The sequence below is a fragment of the Aulostomus chinensis genome, chromosome 23, assembly GCF_037954235.1.
Source record: "Aulostomus chinensis isolate RoL2024-O1b breed Wild chromosome 23, RoL_Achi_v1.0, whole genome shotgun sequence".
NCBI classification, from domain to species: Eukaryota; Metazoa; Chordata; class Actinopteri; order Syngnathiformes; family Aulostomidae; genus Aulostomus; species Aulostomus chinensis.
The window spans coordinates 10,689,741-10,707,618 of NC_141342.1; the positions used below are offsets into that span (position 1 = coordinate 10,689,741).

Genomic DNA, 17,878 nt, shown 5'->3' on the forward strand with positions numbered 1-17,878 from the left:
TGGAAATTACTGTTAGCGCTACCCTATAATCTTATTACCTTCTACTGAGTGAAATTAAATTGGATTTACTCTTAGAACTGGACTCCGACTGACTTCAGGCATCCATGTTTGTACACTCTTAAATATCAATTGTAACCTGATGTATTAAAAGTATTTTAGGACATATTTTAAAAATCATACACAAGGAGGAAAATCAATAGGGGATATGAAGAGCAATCAAAACCTACATGGCGCAGGCTCCAGCGACAAATATTGTATCAACAATCAAAATGAACACATGTTGGAATGTACTGACTTTCACTTAATGGAAATGCAGTGTCACCACAAGCATGATTCCCTAACTCGAAGCAGATACTACGTCCTACTTCGGTGTCTAAACTGTCAAGATCTAACAAGGCCGCGCATCTGCAGAGGGTGCTGACATTTACAGGGGAGACCAATATTTGCATGACATTAGATTAAAAAAAAAACTTTGAACTGAATTAACTCGGGAGCAGTATGGCTCGGAGGTAGCATGACTGTCTAGCAACCGAAGGGTCACTGGTTCAACCCTCACTCTCACTGTTGACCATGTCCAAGTATCCTTTAGCAAGATTCTGAGCCCCTAATTGCTCCTGATGGCCCTGAGGCGGACTGGTGACCCGTCCAGGGTGAACGCCGCCTCTCGCCCAATGTCAGCTGGGATAGACTCCAGCCCCACCATGACCCTTTACAGACAAGTGGTATAGAAAATGGATGGATGGATGAATTTACTCATGGGTGTTCATCAACGAACAACAGGGCCTCAGTATCTCAGTATAGTCCATCACAGCAAGTGATGTCCATGAGATCCAGAACTCTCCTCAAATGGAGAATACTGGCGAGAGCCACCCAAGGAATTTTCTTTGATGCAAAACAATCCCACGACATTTCCTTGTGGTTAAACACTGTACAAACAGCCAGAGGTGGTTTTTCAAATCCAGCTCAATGCAAATTAGCATCAGAGAATGATGAAAGGGGACAGCATGTAAGAGCCTCATTCTTTCTTCTTGACATAAATGTGTCAGAATAGTATTCATCAGCACCCCAAGTCCTTACGGGAGAGATATAAATAAGCCAGATAACAACTGAATGACACATGGGGAAAGAGTCAACAATGAATGATAGCATACTTTAGAGGCGAGGTGCTGACGACCATCAACTTGCCTTATCAGGGGCGCTGCGATAGAGAGACTATCAGAGACACGGCGTCTGTGTGTGTACATGCATGCCCTGATCTTCAGTATTCGTCTGAGCCGGTCCAGAAATAGCCTGAGCTCAGCATTGCAACCTCCTGCAGACAAAGACTAATAAACTCACTCATGTTGCCAATGGAACTTTCTCTTTCTCTCCCCCTGCAGCATTTTCATCTGGTTCAGCGTGACAGCACTGCAATATCCTTTAGACCTGCAAAGCTCATAAACTTAGCATCTAATTTTGCTAAACTAGTAAATTCCAGTTAATATGCACATAGATATGCTGCGTACTGGTGGGCGGACTGACTCTTCATAGTTTTGGGTTTCCTTTAGCTTGATACATGTAAATCCACGAATCCTTTTAACTTTTCCTTTTTTTCCCTCAAGTATGGCTCCAGGTTTTCTAACATTGATACAAAAACAAGTTGTAATAAACTGATTATGAATCCTCCTTACGTGTAGGTACCCTACGTCAGCTGAATACGATAATACAGACACAGATGTTCATTTTGAAATTCATGTTGATATCGTTTTTTGGAAGAAGGGGTCATAGATCATGATTTTCCATGCATCGTCGCCTGCCTAACAGTTTTGTTCTGAGTTCGAGGTATTGCACTGCCCCTCCTGTCTGCCTTCGTCTCGTGCAAAGTTTGATAAGAATTTGTCGACTTGCTCATTCATTGGTTGTCTGTCCGGCTGGCCCTGTATACAGCACATTCACGGATGATGATATCAGGCGTACAGTAGAGGACACAGTGACCAACAATGTGCGCCGTTTTCAGTAGAATAGAAAAGTCTGATTAATGTAAGCGTGTTCCACAGGCTGACCTGATGCATGCAGGTCCCTTTAAAGATCCATTCAAAATGATTCATTCGTTCTTTTTCACCCAACGCTTCTGACTACATGGCCAGCTTTAACTTAAACACACACCTATTGGGTCGAATGCTACATGATGAATTGAACTGTGGAGAAGCCCAGCAATGTAATCTCTGTGTATGAGAGGACAATCACACTTACAATTACCTTATGATAGCGCTGTTGTAGGATAATGAAACCCTGAATAACATCTTGGCTTTTTAACATTGTTGGAAAAATTTAGGATAATGTAATATGCAATTGGTGGCATGGTGGTGCAGTGGTCAGCGCTGTCACCTCACAGTAAGAAAGTTACAGTTTCAAGTCCCGGCTCCAGCACGGGATCTTTCTGTGTGGAGTCTCCATGTTCTCCCTGTTCCTGTGTGGGTTCTCTCTGGTACTCCAGCTTCCTCCACAGTCCAAAGACATCAAGAGGGGACGAGGCTGATTGATACTCTAAATTGACTGTAGGTGTGGCTGTGAGTGTGAATGGTTGTCTGTCTCTATGTGTTGGCCCTGTGATGGACTGGTGACCTGTCCAGGGTGAACCCCGCCTCTTACTGAAGACTCCTGCGATAGGCTCCAGCCCCCCCTGCACGCGACCCTTACTAGGATAAGCGGTAGACAATGTATGTATGGATGGATGGATGGTAATATGCAATTTAACAAAATATTTAACATAAATATTCAATGTGAGCCTTCTTATTATTAAATAATATACTATGGAAACATTACATGTTATACCTTAACATTCCTATGTCAAAACAGTAAACTTGCAAATTCCATCTTCCAGACTGAAAAGACTGAGTAATCTGCTGCCTTTCCGAGACTCCACCTTCGATGCTCTCAGGCAAAGCACTTGACCTCCATCTGCAACAACTGATAATGACCATTTCAATGTGCTGATAGCAGCCAAAGTGGGTGGCAGGATATTGTTGTTGTTATTGGATCCTTCAGTGCATGTGACAATATAAATCTGAAGCAAGCTAGAGCTCTGAAATCAGCCATGCTTTGCAAAATAGTTTCCTGGCTAAACAGAAGCAAACAAGTAACCAGTGTTTAACGGGCAGCATGTTTTGTTAAAAACAAGCTTTTGCCTTTTCATGGTCCAAAAGGTGTTGGCAGGTTTTGCTTCATTCTGGTTTAATTAGAAGAATTTTTTCCAAATCAAAGGCATGGAGTCCCAAAGGTAGAAAAGCATGTTGTCAGCTGGTTTGAGTGATTTGGTCCAGACTTGAGCCTAATAGGACTGCAGTCTGCTCAGCTGTGGCCTTGCAAACTGGGTGTGTGGACATAACTGGCACGAGCAGATTAAAACCCACAATCAATAACACAAGCAGCCATCATATACGCTTCATCTCCAGCCCAAGGACCTTCACTGAGGAGGCATATCGACATAAATGAGTCAGTGACTTCGATACTGCATTACATTGTGTCTATCAAGGAATAAGTATTGTTTAGGTATCACTAGACTGTTGTTATCGCTCAAGTGGAAATACTGTAAATGACTCACTAGTGTGACCACAGAGCATCTTCTCACCACACTGAAATTCACTCAGCCCACACGGGCTTCCTCCACTTGTTAGAAAAACACAAACACATTCATAAATATGCAACTGTGCACATGATCTCACACACACACACACACACACGCACACACACACACACACACACACACACACACACACACACACACACACACACACACACACACACACACACACACACACACACACGTGTCCCCCTCAGAGGCTCTGTTGAACAATGTGTTGCTGACAGGCCACTCGTGAACCCCAAACCCTGCAGCGGATCAATGATTTTTTTTCCCCCCTCCCTGTTGAACAGTATGAGTGCTCAATTTGACTGCCAATCAGTCACGTTCCCAATAGTCCAGTTCATCGTCAAAAACAGAAGGCATGTTAGACTGTCTGGGGGTTTAATAGCAGACATAAATCGAGCTTGAAGAGACACACAATCATATATCTTTTCAGGAAGTACTGACCAATACACACATGCTTTCTGAGAAGAATCTGCAATCAAATGCACTCTGGTGTGTTCATTTTGGGCTATGGCCGACCAGAGCTAAATTCAAACATGGGTCTGATTGGACAGTAAAAGCAGCAGTTTGGCTCAAAGAAAACAGATGTCAGGAGGAACATTTTCAGCAGCCTAAATATGGCCACCAATGCTGCATTTTTTTTCCTAGGCGGAAAGGAGGAAGAAGAAGTCAAAAAGACAAATATTTGAAGAAAACTGCCTGCTATTCTGACCCTTACACATGACAAAACAACTCATCTAGATATTTTTGTTCTTGTAACTACTTGAAGATGGTACTCTCTGCATGTGGTGAGCATTAAAAAAAGCACAATGAAAAAAACGAGTACAGGTACGATACACACATTCACACACTTGCAAGATAGCTGCTGCAAATGCTCCTGCAGCAGCGAGCAATTGTCCTTTATCTCCTGATTTTTTTTTTGGTCAATTCTCTAAACAGAGAACGGCATCAATCCGCCTATACATCCATTCATCTGTACACACACCCCTCTTCCAGAGCCCATGACATGATGCCCCCCCAACCCCCCCCCCCCCCCACCCCACCCCCCACTGTGCCTCATGATCTGACCTCGTAGTCTCGGGGCCCACATGGCTCCATGATGCTTGCATCCGTCGTGCCGTCTCACACTCTCATCTTGTAAATGGCCCCTGCTATCAATCCTAACATCAGCTCTCCCCCCAGCATGCACGTCTCAATCCATGGACAGACAGCGAGATGGCCAGGAGCCCGTAACCATAGAAACCTCTGCCGCTGCTTGCTTGATTGCCTGCTTACCTGCTCTTGTATGAGCTGAAACAGGGAGCTTCTATCCATATACTGGCCAGGGAGGTGAGAGGAGCCGCCGAGGACAAGGGCATAGGGAGGAGCGAGGGAGGTGTGGTGGTGGCGGTATGGATGGGATAGCGTGAAGGGAGATTTGGTGAAGGTAGCAGCTGGTGCCTAAATTCTAGTGTCAGGCCCCTTTGTAGCTGCCGTGTCTCCCTGGCGTTCCTTGCTCGTGGTTTTCGCTGGAGTAAGAAGCGATGGTGCGTGGCTCCGGGTTGGTGCTGGGTGTGTGGTGTGTGCAAATGGGCCGTGGCTCAGCTCGGTGCCAGTGCAGCGTGGCGCGGCGGTAAAACCCAGCTTCAGCAGACGACAGGCAGGCACGCAGGCAAGACAGATCCAGCAGCTCTCATTCACTCTCCTCCTCCTCGCTCTCCTCTATCCCATTGCACTGACTGTTACCTCTCTCTCTCTCTCTCTTTGCTCTCCTCTCAAACACACACCGCACCGCCTGCATACAAATGAGACAGGGGAGGGAGGTGGCCTCTCTCTTCCAATTGAAGAATGGGAAGGAGTGGCCAGCGGCTGCGGCTCCTCTCTTCACTACAAGTAAGGCGTCTCAGGGAGGGAGCAGGGGATGGGCTCCACTGCGGCTTTGCGCTTACTACTGGCACAGACCCCCCCCCCACCCCCCCCTTACAAATGTCTGGTCTTTTATTGACAGACACACAAGCATACACACACACTGTTAACCAGACAAAAGCTTCTAATGCACATGGACAAATCTTAACAATGTGATTGTGTTCATTTTAAGCTTATCTGAGACAAAGGTGAGTGACAGTTTCAGGAGCATTAACTGTCACTCAGACAATATGATCCTACTATACCGCTGGTGAAAAGGCTGCTTGGCAACGTCACACATCTCTGTGCTAATTATAAGCACTGGCACATTAGCGCCCTGAATGCACTGCTGCACAATCCAACATATTCCCAGACACATGCACAAATATTAAACTGAATTAAGATTGTTTGGATGGCTCACTTCTTTTCCGAAGCACCAAACTGCATACCACAAAAATAGCACAAGGCCAAAATCCCCCTTGTGGACAATAAATCATTATAAGTAATACCACAACAAAAACAATAACATATTATTATCATATTCATTTGAAGCATAATAGGGAGAGCAGGAGGGACAGAATATACAACAGATTAAAGGTACTTTTAAGTCTTCTTGTGGCTACTTAAAAGGTGCAAATCCAGTAACCCTCAGGGCAATGGCAATGGCGGGGGGGGGGGTGTAAATCCTAAATCATAAAAATGTAGCTAAAGATGCGGTCAGGGTTGTGATGACTTCAGATTGTAGAAGCAGGGGTGGTTTGAGCGTTTTCTCTGAGATGGACCTCCAACTCTCAGCTCTGCCTGAGTGGCAGCATGGTTACAATAAATGTTAGGGCTTAAGTATTTATATAGAAATCCTCCTAAATGTGAGAAAAACATAAAGACAGTCTCAACTTTGGGTTAAAACAGATTGGACCAAGGCCATCTTGAACATGGCAGAGCTCCCAGGCGTCCTCTTTGTCACCTTCCATTCTGCCCGTCTGACACACCTTTTTTTTTTTAAACAAAACCTTGACAATAACTTGTCAGTCTATTGAAACAACAGAACCACCCCCCCCCCCTTTGTGTGTGGAGGAGCTGAAGTCACTCCACTGTGTTCTTTGTTCAGTTCAATGAAAGAAATTAATTTGTCTCCAATACTCCGTAGTTGTGCGAGCATGATTAAGACGAATCTAATTAAAAAGGTCACTGCTGGAGGATTGCTGGAGTGAGACAGATTGGGAGCTGTGTTTCAAATGTTGCCTTGGTAACCTCAAAGGACTCCCATCAAACAATGATAGCGTCAGGAATTCAAATAAATCCATTGCAGAAAGACAATTAAGCATCAAAAAATGAAAAATACCCAACAGAGGTGTTCAACAGCTGCACAAGAGTCATTGTAATGGCTGGATGGATGAAATCAGCATATCGCAGACTAAGATATATAAAAACAAAACAACACCAGTATGATATAGATGTGGCACTATGGAATGCCAATTCTAAAAACAAATTGCCAACCAGTGTCACCGACTCATATCCTTGTCTCCATTACACTGCAAACATGTGACATTACACAAGTGACTGACAGAGTGAGATAAGCCTGAGGTGAAATACAGTCTCTGCCGCCTGAAGCATCCTCGTCTAACTAAATCCTTCATGCTGGTTTCAGCCGTGGTGCATGGATGCAGAGGGCACGGCCAACCCCAGGCAGCCTGCTCCTCTTTAACAAGGCCTCGGAACATCAGACAAAACACTTGTGGGTCTGGAGAATAACGAGGCCTTTCAGGGAGATGGAAACGTGCATTAATTAGACCACCAGTCTGCACTCTTCCTCACCAGCTTAATGACTTGGCGGTCCATAAGGCAAGTGTTTATTTATCGGTGTATGAGAGAGAATAGTTATGTCTCAGTCTGTGATGTAGAGAGGGAGCTATAAATGCACACCCTAAAGGTCTGAGTTTGCTGTACGCTTTAATTATGCACATGTTCATTTATGCTCCTACTCTTTATGTTTACCATGGGCTGTGTATGATTACAGATTTGTTTGCTTGTTTATGCAAAGTCATCCACACCTTTAAAGTTTTAGGACAAACCAAGCAGGATTAATTCGGAAGCAGGAATAAAACTCTGTTTGTTCCACATTTTTGCTTGTGGCACTTTATCAAAACCTCCCTGCGTCTAGATTTGTGTATCTTTGTGTAAAAATCTAAAACTGATATTAGGAAAAACAGAAAGTGTTCTCGTTTAAATAGCACTGCCGTGTCTCCTTCTTTTTTATCCGTCGTGTTAGGAAAGACTCCCGCCATCCAGTATTCTGACAACCATTAAGGGAGTAGGGAAGGTTTATAACATTAAAAATGTATTAATTGAACTGAGAGAGAGAAGAGAGGAATGCTGCAGTCTACAGACTAAAACGAGAGGGAACAAAACTTCAACGCCAGACCTGAAGACTCTGGCTTCAAAAGACAATGGCGCTCATAAAAAAACGAGCACGTCGTCAAATTACAGGCCTGTTCTATTGTTCTCTTTGCTGTCCTGTTCTTTGACAAATACAGACCAACTCATCTTTGGCATTTCTGGAACCTGTTGACCTAAGCCCTTCATGTCAATTGATATACATAGCGATTTACACTGGAGATGCTGAATGTCAAGCCTGCAGGATTGTGCGATAGAGGGAATCTCCAGCATGATGAAAACGGCAGAAAAATGAATCAGGTCACCGAATGACATAGTTTTAGTCCAAACTGCTCCACTTAGAAGATCTCTCGGGGATATAAAGCGGAAGACGTGGGGAAGGAGAGATTTAGAGGAAGGAGGTTGAAAGGGGCAAAGAATTAAGAGGAGAAATGGGAGAATTAATAGTTGGTAATTCAATAAAACCTCCACTAGGATTACATCTCACAGCTCTGTCACTATTTCTGATTCTATAGTGTCATTGTAAGCACTTCAGTTTGGCTTAGGGAGGTTTGACTCACTGGTTGAAGTAAGGAGACCCCTGGTGGCCAAACATGCAGATCTACATCCAACTGAGGGCAGCCCTCTTGGCCCACATCCACAAAAACAAACCAGAGTAACAAAGGATAGCACCTATCTAACCTGGAACAATCAGGGAATGTATCTCCAGTGAATTACCAGCAGTTAAGGACATAACTTTCATTCCATCATAATCACATACAAGCATAAATGTTCACTATAGATCAACAGTTAGCAGTTAATTCCCACAAGTCAAGGAATATGGATTACAAGTAACGCTATTAACCTATCTTTAAGCTGCTACTGCCCTCCACTGGTAAGAGCGCCACAGGTCACCTCTCTGAAGTAAATACTTCATCCAGTGTTCTTCAAAAAAATTTTAAAAAAAAAGAGAGTTAGGGGGCCATATAAGAAATTTAAAGAACAATTCGGTAGCTTCATTGTACAAACAGACGTGGGGAAGATCAGTTGAGAGTGAGGTAACGGCAAGCAGACTGTCCTGGGCCAAGCTGAAGAAAACTGCCAAAAAAACCAAGGCCATTGGAGGGATGTGATTTCGGCCCTGGGCTCCACTTAGGAGCCCATAAGAATAAGTCAAGCTTGAATTTAAGTAGAAGAAGAAGAAGAACAACAACAACAAACCTAGTGAATGATCTTGCTAAATGTCTCAAACGATTAAGGTTATGTATTTATGAGGAAATTTAGTTGTGAAAAATAAAATTACGTTAACATCTCAATATTCCAAAGCAACAATATAGACTGCCACAGCAGCTTGTGTTACTCCAACTACCTAAGTCCTCTAGTATTAAAGGGGCAAGGGTTAAAGTCGGGATTACAGCTAAATGTAGCATTCTTCAAGAGCAATTGATCAATGCCATGTGTTGTCTCATCTTAAACTATGGCTATATCGGAAATGTGTTTTTTCAGCTTATTATTAGCAATAATTTTAATAACAATGTAATAACTATTCAAAGTAGGATAATATAGTTCTGCTGATTCCAACTGGTAAAAAACTACAGAACCACTGTGATATAATATGAAGACTGCACAGAATGACTGGGACAGAGATGAGCCTTTGAATGTGTTAACATGAAGGGAAATGACTTTTGGTTCTACTGTGACCATCACGCCATTTATTTTTGTGAAAATGCAGTTGTTAACACTTCACGTAACACTGAATGACTGCCTAGAGTTTTCCTTTTTCTCTTCTGAGCTTCCTAAATAAACCTGCTGTGCGCTTTAGCACTGACACATGGAACCGATCAGCAGCACTGCAAGCTGGCAATTTTGATGCCCAGCTAGAAATTCAGTTTCTAACTGCTAGTTTTACACTGAGAAGTAGGAATGGGTTTTTCTGGTTTAGCTTCCTCCATCAATGCCCTCTTACATGACGTCAGTACGAAGAATTCCAAGCTACCTCCTAGTGCCTGGAAGCAACAATAAAAGCAAGAGGGAGTTTTGTGCATGATTAGCACGACACCCCCGCTACATAGAGCAGAGACAGATGCTGGACGCTCGGGGAAGGAAACAGAATTTGTTCTCCTTATCCTGAGTCCGTGTATCATCAAAGTGATGTTGAAACTGCTAGTTTAAGCTAAAAATGCTGTATAATGTTGCTTTAAACAATGCCAATTGATTTTCTTTCACTGGCCTGCTTAAAAAAAAAACACCTTTCAACTGTTTAAAAATGCTGTGTCATCTTGTAGCATCAGAGACAATAGCTTACAATAGCTCCTGTTAGAGGCTCCTCTGTTGGTTTGACTGACAGCTCACAGGTGCATCCATGGAGGATGTCATGTGAGAGCTGGTTTGACAGCTGACGTTGTGGAAATAGTTACCTGTGCTAAATACTGAGATGAAGGGGAATGTTTTGGAGGGGGAATAGTAAAGCATTCACAAAGCGCCTTGGTGAGGGGCAAACTAACGGGCCTCTGTTGGCAGGGCTGTGCAGCAGTCAGCAGGGCACTTGCCTGTTGACACCTGCTCACACATCCAAGTGCTATCACAACTGTCAAAACAGAAACACACACACACACACACACACACACACACACACACACACACACACACACACACACACACACACACACACACACACACACACTAGCTCCACAGAACACACTTGCACAGCAGCTGGCCCGTGGACAAGTGTATTAAAACGGTTACTGGGTCAATGCCTGGTTCTCACATCTGTTCTCAACATGGCACACTGTAAGTTTATGTCTTGGTGATTAGACCTGCACTTAACAGCTGAAACTATGAGAGGACACTGGGCCACTGAGCTCAACCAGCATCTTAAACCTGTACACTGACATATCGTGATGATAGAACATTTTGTTTGTTATTTTTGTCTCAAAATGTATTTTGCCCAAAACATGGGCTTAATGTATTATGATCAAAAATGTATATCAATTCAGTTTTAAATTAACTATCAGTTTTGCTGAGAAACAGCACCCTCTGCTGTTACCAAGTGGTAAAATACAGGATGCTGATACTTTCGAGTCAGGTAATTTAGGACTTCGCAGGGTGCAGCACTATTTTAACATGATTTTAAGTGGAACAACTGATTCTGACCACATGACCAGGACGTAGCTGTGCTGATACATGTTTTAACTTAAAGCCAAAAGACTTTTGGTTCTACGTCTTTAGCGTTAAACTGACAGGACTCTTCTTCTTCTGTTTTCTTAGCTTCCTATACAGTCGTCCTGTACATTTCAGTGCTAGCGCCTAGAAAACGAAGCGGCACTACAAGCTATCGGGAGTTTCGTTCATTATCATCTCAATATAAAATCAACAGATACAGGGAGCCGTCAATGTAGCATCAAGGGATGTTGAAACTGAAGGTCAAAATGCTCCAAAAATACTTACCAATTGTCTTCTCTATAACTGTATGTCATGTAACTCCACAAATGGTTTATAGTTTTGTTTTTAAGTTGACTATTTACTGATGGCGGCACGGTGGTGCAGTGGTTCGCACTGTCGCCTCACAGCAAGAAGGTTTCGGCTCCAGCACAGGATCTTTCTGTGTGGAGTCTGCATGTTCTCCCTGTTCCTGTGTGGGTTCTCTCTGGTACTCCAGCTTCCTCCCACAGTCCAAAGACATCAAGAGGGGACGAGGCTGATTGATACTCTAAATTGACTGTAGGTGTGACTGTGAGTGTGAATGGTTGTCTGTCTCTATGTGTTGGTCCTGCGATGGACTGCTGACCTGTCCAGGGTGAACCCCGCCTCTTGGTAGAAAATGGATGAACTATTTACTGCCAGGCTGAGAATTAAGTTCTGTCTTGTATACACATGAAGCAGTGTTTATTAAAGAATGATCACAATGAAAACTGCTTTGGATTAAAATTCATTGAAGAGGAAAATCTTTTAACCTAATCATATTTAGGCCTCGTTATCTGAAGTATTTATTCTGCACTTCAGAATAACTCCTGCAGCTCAACGTTTGTGTCCTCCAGGCTCCTTTCAGAAGCTTACAACTATACAAACTATAATTTGACATGTTTCACAATGGTCTAGGCGGAGTTCTTTTTTTCAACAGCCATATTGAATGACTGATTTTCACTTGATGTATTGGCTTCATTATCAAGTCAATTGTTCAATGAGAGGGTGCTTCATTTGAGAAATGTGCAGGCCGAAATTTTCGTTTCCCGTGGCTGCCATTTTGGGTTACTGATTGCAACAAAATCTTCACCTTACATACCCCAGTATATATTTTGTGCACCCTCATATCTTATTGTTCAAGTGTGGATGGGCGGTAAAAGTGTGAGGCTGAGCACGATACCCCGATGTGTAATTATTGTTTTAAGATTTTTCACCAATGTAGCTTATATAGTTTTAAAATGCTCCTGGAAAGGGCATAGGTTAGTCTTCACTTTAAAAGTTTTGTAACATTTAACATGAAGGATTACACCCATGCTACTTGAAAACTTAGTGTGAAGCAGAAATAGTCTGCGTTGAGTAATAAAATTACAAAATAAAGTGCAAAAAAAAGAAGAAGAAAAGAACGAGCTCGAAACCTTCCCCAGGATCCCTGTTTTCCCTGCCAGCTGGGTAAGCAAACAACAAAAAATGGATGAGATTTCATGTAATCTTATCTTACTTTTAAAGACAGGGTACATGATAATTCACTCTACAAATCAAAGCGATTCAGAACGAATCCTTTGAACAGACCCTAATGTGATCATGTCCCTGGCCTGGGCCCAATGACAACTGAACCACAGCACCCATACTTGAGCACAGTGAGGCCTTCAGTAGTGAAGCGGTGGGTGACGTTACCCCAGAATGCTTTGCACCGGAGACATGAGAGAGTTTTTAGGCAGCTAAAATTACAAACTGGCATCAGATAAATTTAGAGGCGCAACTCTGTAAATACATGTGTAATATAAATCCGGCTCTGGCTGGCGCATGATCCAAGCAGCACGGACACTGGTGTTAAATGAAAGCTTCATTTTCAGAAGTGATGCACCAAAAAAATTCAAGTGGATATCACACTTGTTCTATTTCATATAAACATGTTTGCACCCTTTGATAATAATTTGAATGTCACTTATTTTATCCGCACCAAGAGCTAAACCTGATAATAATGTGAATTAACAGCCTGGTGATTATTTCCTTGATCAATTACTTGATATACAAAAGAAGCTGTGTAAAATGCTCATTTCAAGACATCTTTTTGCCTGAAAAAACACCCCGAAACCAAAAGATAAGTGGTAGTATTACAGTAAGGTGGAGGAAACAGCTGCAGATCCTCACATACAAGAACCTGTTATTAGCTTTTTTTTTTTTTTTTTTGTCTTTCCTAATTTAGGCTTAAACGTTTCTTCAATTATTCTAAATTGTCGAAGTTGTGGTCATATCTGCGTGAGCCTCAAAGACACGCAGCTTCAGCATGAATACTCTGTGTGACCGAGTAAAGCCAACGATGTCTGGATCATTGTAGATTTTACCCCACTAGTATTCGCCTATGAAACACAAGCGCACGTATAGTGCTGTAATTAAAAGCCTGGTCGTCAAGTTACACCTCGTTATACCCACACGTACGTGGAGCAGGTCCCGGCTGTTCCCGGCGGTGTGGGGAGGAGGACGTCCCTCTGTCGGCGGATGAAGGGAGTGGTCTAACCGGGGGGGAGAAGTCAGTGTTGGGCCGCTGTTGGGTTTTTTTTTTTTTAATATTATTTTTTTAATTTAATTTTTTTTAATAACACCGCTCCCAAAACGAGCTACAACCGGATACATCTCTACAGACAGTCGGTGACAAAAACAACGCTCCGACAGAAAATAGCCTAAAAATGACAAACCCCACCGAGAGCCATCACTACTACCACACTACATGATAAACAATGGGCGCAGGTTACACGCAGCCATTGTGTATTTATACGCAGCTGAACCTGATTAGCTTCCCCAAATCCGCCTCCCAGCTCCAGTATTCACCCTTTCATTTACATACCTCACTAGTAATATACAGTATACACACACTGCCCCCCCCCCACCCCACCCCTCTACCTCCCTCTTCAGCGCGTGGCGCATGAAAAAACACCCCTCACTCATTCACTCACTTGTCCCTCCCCCGTTTTCACCAAATCAAACGTGCTCGCTTACTAACCTACTAACTCACCAAACCCACCCACCCATTCACACACACACACTCACACACACACACCAAGTCATTCACTCACTAGTACACAGGTGAAAGATGGAGAGGTGCTGATATTTTCCTCACTGTTATCAAAATTTTTTTTTTTTTGGTTTATTTTCCCCAAACCGAGTCTGTAAAAGTGAGCCATACAGGAGTTACCCTCGTCTACTCACTACAAAAGGTTATTTACACCACTTCATAGTTGAATGTCAGTCTATAACAAGCCGGTGTTTACAACAGAGCGTGATGGGAATTGTGTGTAGTATCCATGTATAAACATATATATAAATATATATGTATATTTGGTACTCAAGCTAAAATTGGGTCCAAAAATACTCAGATAACAATGGCATAAAAGTCGGGAAGACACCTAGAGCGGCTGCGACTTTTAAATGGGAATCAAAATGGCGTTGCAGGGAGGGACATAATAATACTGAAATAGAATTTTTTTTTTTAAATACACGGGAATTAAAGTAAAGTTTGTAAGTTGGAAGGGTAATATTGCTCTACACAGGCGCCCGACAGCGTTATAAACATGAGGAGAGCCACATGTCAGACCTGTTATTGAGTGTGATCTGATGCGCAGTTCCTGAACAAAAGAAAGCCATCACTGCGCCCTGAATTGAAGGACTTTAGTTTCGGCGGCAGCCCCCCTCTCGCAGCTGGACTCACATCTGGTCACCTAGCCGTCACTTAAACCCCTGACCGAAATATGGTGATCAATGTTCAGAGCCGATATCACAAGTCCTGATCTTTGGATGTGTTGGCAACTTTCCTGACAATGGAGCTCGAGTGGCGCCTGCCATAGTGGCGGCTATAACCAATTCTGCCTAAAAAACAGCGAACACAGCGAACCTACCCGCTCGATTACTGCCAATCCAAACACATATTATCATCACAAGTGTCACCCGTAACTTACATACTGTGACATTTCATTTATAGGAGGTTTAACAGTAAATAATCTCGACCACGTCACTTAAAGTCAATGGCCGGACTGTGTTAGTTGGGAAAATGTATCGATGTATTAAAAGCAAAAACGAAATCCTACGCTGACCGAACTGTGTGCATCCTTTCAAGCATAGATTCAATATCGATATGCATTGAAAGATTTCCCCGAATGTTCCGTCTGTTTGGGTCAATTTAAAGCGAATTGTGCAAAATTGTTCACGGCGCGTATTACTTCCAGCCTGTTTTCCTGGAATAAAAGTTGTTGGTGGGCGCGGAGGAGGGAGACCAAGTGTGTCCGTGTGAAGCCCAATGTCTCCGCTATCAGACCAGAGGGTTCGGTGGATCGCTACATCGCCGTAGTTTGTAAATTTGGCAGAAGTTGGAGGATGAAGAAACACAAACGGGACAGCGCCAGTTCCATGGAGTCCGCTAGATCAGCTGCTGGCAGTTGCTGTTCTCAATCACGTCCGCAGAAAGCCTTCATAGGCTCGCTGGAGCGCCTGTGGAATAAGACACTTAAGTGATCCACTGTCCTGACTCGTCACTCCGTGTGGACAATTTATTAAACATTTTTTTTTTGTCTCGAAAGCTGAAAGGCAGGCATTTATCTGCCATCGCAGGTTAATCTTTTCTTTCTTTTTCCCGGCCGTGCTTCTATTTCGTCGCTCCGGTGAAGCAGCTGCACCGGGTGAAATTACATTTCCAGGAGTTTTTTGTTGTTGTTGGTAACTTACTCTAAAGAGTCACCATGGCAGAGACGTCGGCGGCACCGGCCAAAGCCAAGAAAGCACCCAAGCCCAAGAAACCTACCTCTCATCCCAAGTACTCGGACATGATCAAAGCGGCCATCGTTCACGACGCCAGCCGGAGCGGCGCGTCCCGCCAGTCCATCCAGAAGTACGTCCGGAAGAACTACAAGGTGGGCGACAACGCTGATGTCCAGATAAAAATGGCCCTGAAGAGGTTAGTGGCATCTGGGATGCTGCGCCACACCAAAGGCGTCGGTGCGTCCGGATCCTTCAGACTCGCCAAACCCGAGGACTCCAAAAAGTCCACCAAGGCACCGGCAGCTGCCAAACCCAAGAAGGCGGCGAAGCCCACCAAACCCAAGAAGGTGTCCAAGCCCAAAAAGGTGACCAAGACGCCGGAGAAACCCAAGAAGGCACCTGCCAAGAAAGTGAAAAAAGCGGCCAAAAAGGCGACACCAGTGAAAGCCAAGAGGGCACCGGCTAAAAAAACCAAACCGGTCAAAGCCAAGCCAAAACCAGCAAAGAAGGCAGCCAAGCCCAAGCCCAAGACACCCAAAAAGGCAGGCAAGGCAGGAAAAAAGAAGTAAAGGACAATGTCAAAGTCACTGTAAATACTCAAGGACATGTTTTCTTATATGTATTATTTTTGTAAGGTCTCATGCAAACTGTTTTTACCAGTAGTTCTCTCTCCACTGCACTATAACCAGAAGAATTAATTGTGAGCATTTTTATTATTATTATTATTATTATTATTATTATTATTTGGCGTTAATAAATGTCTGTTGATCTTGGACACTTGTAGACGGGTCCTGCAGACGAGGATAAACAATGTATATAGTTAACTAATGAATAGTTATTGTGAGTGCGCGAGGGTCGTAATACAAGTGTGTCAATGGTGAGCATTGTTGGGCCTTTACAGACGTCAGCAAGAAATTTCTAAAGGCTCCATAGTTGTCGTGCAAGCTGTATATTTCCTCATGTTCACACGATCCCTCATTTAAAAACACCCCACTGTGTTCAGTACCCTTTACACACTGTTTATACTGTAACTCAATAAAAAAAAAAAATTGTCATCTTCTAATAAATGTCAACTTTTTCTTTTTTTTTTAAAACTTACTGAGCGCAAGTGGAGACACCAGTGACGTGGACAGTTATCAGACACGGACCTGATGTTAATTCCTGTCACACACCCTAACAGTTCCTTTTATGTTCATGTATCCAACCAAAATATAGAAACCTTTAAGGCTGTGTAAGGCACCAAAATGGCCTGAACCCCAATGGGTGGAGGATCCATTGACATGAGCTTTTTTTTTTTTTTTTTAGTTTTACAGGTTTATAAACATAGGCATTGAACGCAACTCTCTGCCGACAGCTGAGAAGCCTGCTAGTTTAACCGGCATCTATGATAATGGTAAGGCAGGAATCTGTCTGAACCATCATCGGGGTTTATAAATATCTTGGATGCGGTCTACTATTACAAAACTAAGTCATTTACATTGGCCAAAGAGAATAAAGACCTCAATTTAAACAATAATTAATTAACAACTACACTCTAAAACTGTTTCCCTGAAACTAGCCTGAATACAGGCCATGGAGGTCCTCTTATACTACTGATTTTTTCCCCCTCCATGTTTACCACATGGATCTGTAATTCCAGTACATGACTTTCATGCACTTGTGTGCAGAGCAGTAAGGTGATGGGTTTGTAACAGGACCTGCCTCTGACCTGAGACACAACAGCGCCATCTTGTGGTGTCTTGTGGTGCAACAGCAGGCGTCTTTCCTCCATTGACGTTAGGGGCTTTCACACCAGTAGCATAAACTGTATAGATGAGTCAAACCGATGAAAAGTCAAGATTGAACATAAATTACCTTCTGCGTATGACTATTCACTGTTTTCAACACACGTGTAAGATCAAACTAACCTGATTGAGAGGCTTTAGGTTGAATGTTCAAAGCTGAGCACCCCGGCCTCCCCAGACAAGTCATTCTTGCGCTACAGAGAGATGCTATGTGCAAAAGCAGGGAAATATCAATTTTAACAAAAAAAAGCAGCACAAATGGTCATGCTGGAATACA

The 17,878-nt window shown here is 43.2% G+C and overlaps 2 protein-coding genes across 5 annotated transcripts in view; one reads left to right on the forward strand and one right to left on the reverse strand.

Moving 5' to 3' along the window:
• rhbdl1 (rhomboid, veinlet-like 1 (Drosophila)) overlaps window positions 1-17,844 on the reverse strand; it is a 54,642-nt gene extending 36,798 nt beyond the window's left edge. The window contains exons 1-2 of one of the 4 annotated variants that reach the window (XM_086196462.1): window positions 17,725-17,844; window positions 17,526-17,621 (exon numbers count right to left, since the gene is read on the reverse strand). In XM_086196462.1, the coding sequence (XP_086052588.1) occupies window positions 17,526-17,588 (63 nt within the window). In that variant the 5' untranslated portion in view covers window positions 17,589-17,621; window positions 17,725-17,844. Of the gene's footprint in view, window positions 1-4,696; window positions 4,866-4,903; window positions 5,352-17,525; window positions 17,693-17,724 lie in introns of those variants that run through there. The other 3 variants (XM_086196463.1, XM_086196464.1, XM_086196465.1) reach the window with 3 other exon arrangements.
• Window positions 15,548-16,868, forward strand: h1-0 (H1.0 linker histone). Its single transcript, XM_086196466.1, has one exon. The coding sequence runs from the start codon at window positions 15,799-15,801 to the stop codon at window positions 16,384-16,386; it is 588 nt and encodes a 195-aa protein (XP_086052592.1). The 5' UTR covers window positions 15,548-15,798; the 3' UTR covers window positions 16,387-16,868.
• Window positions 17,845-17,878: the final 34 nt, after the last annotated feature.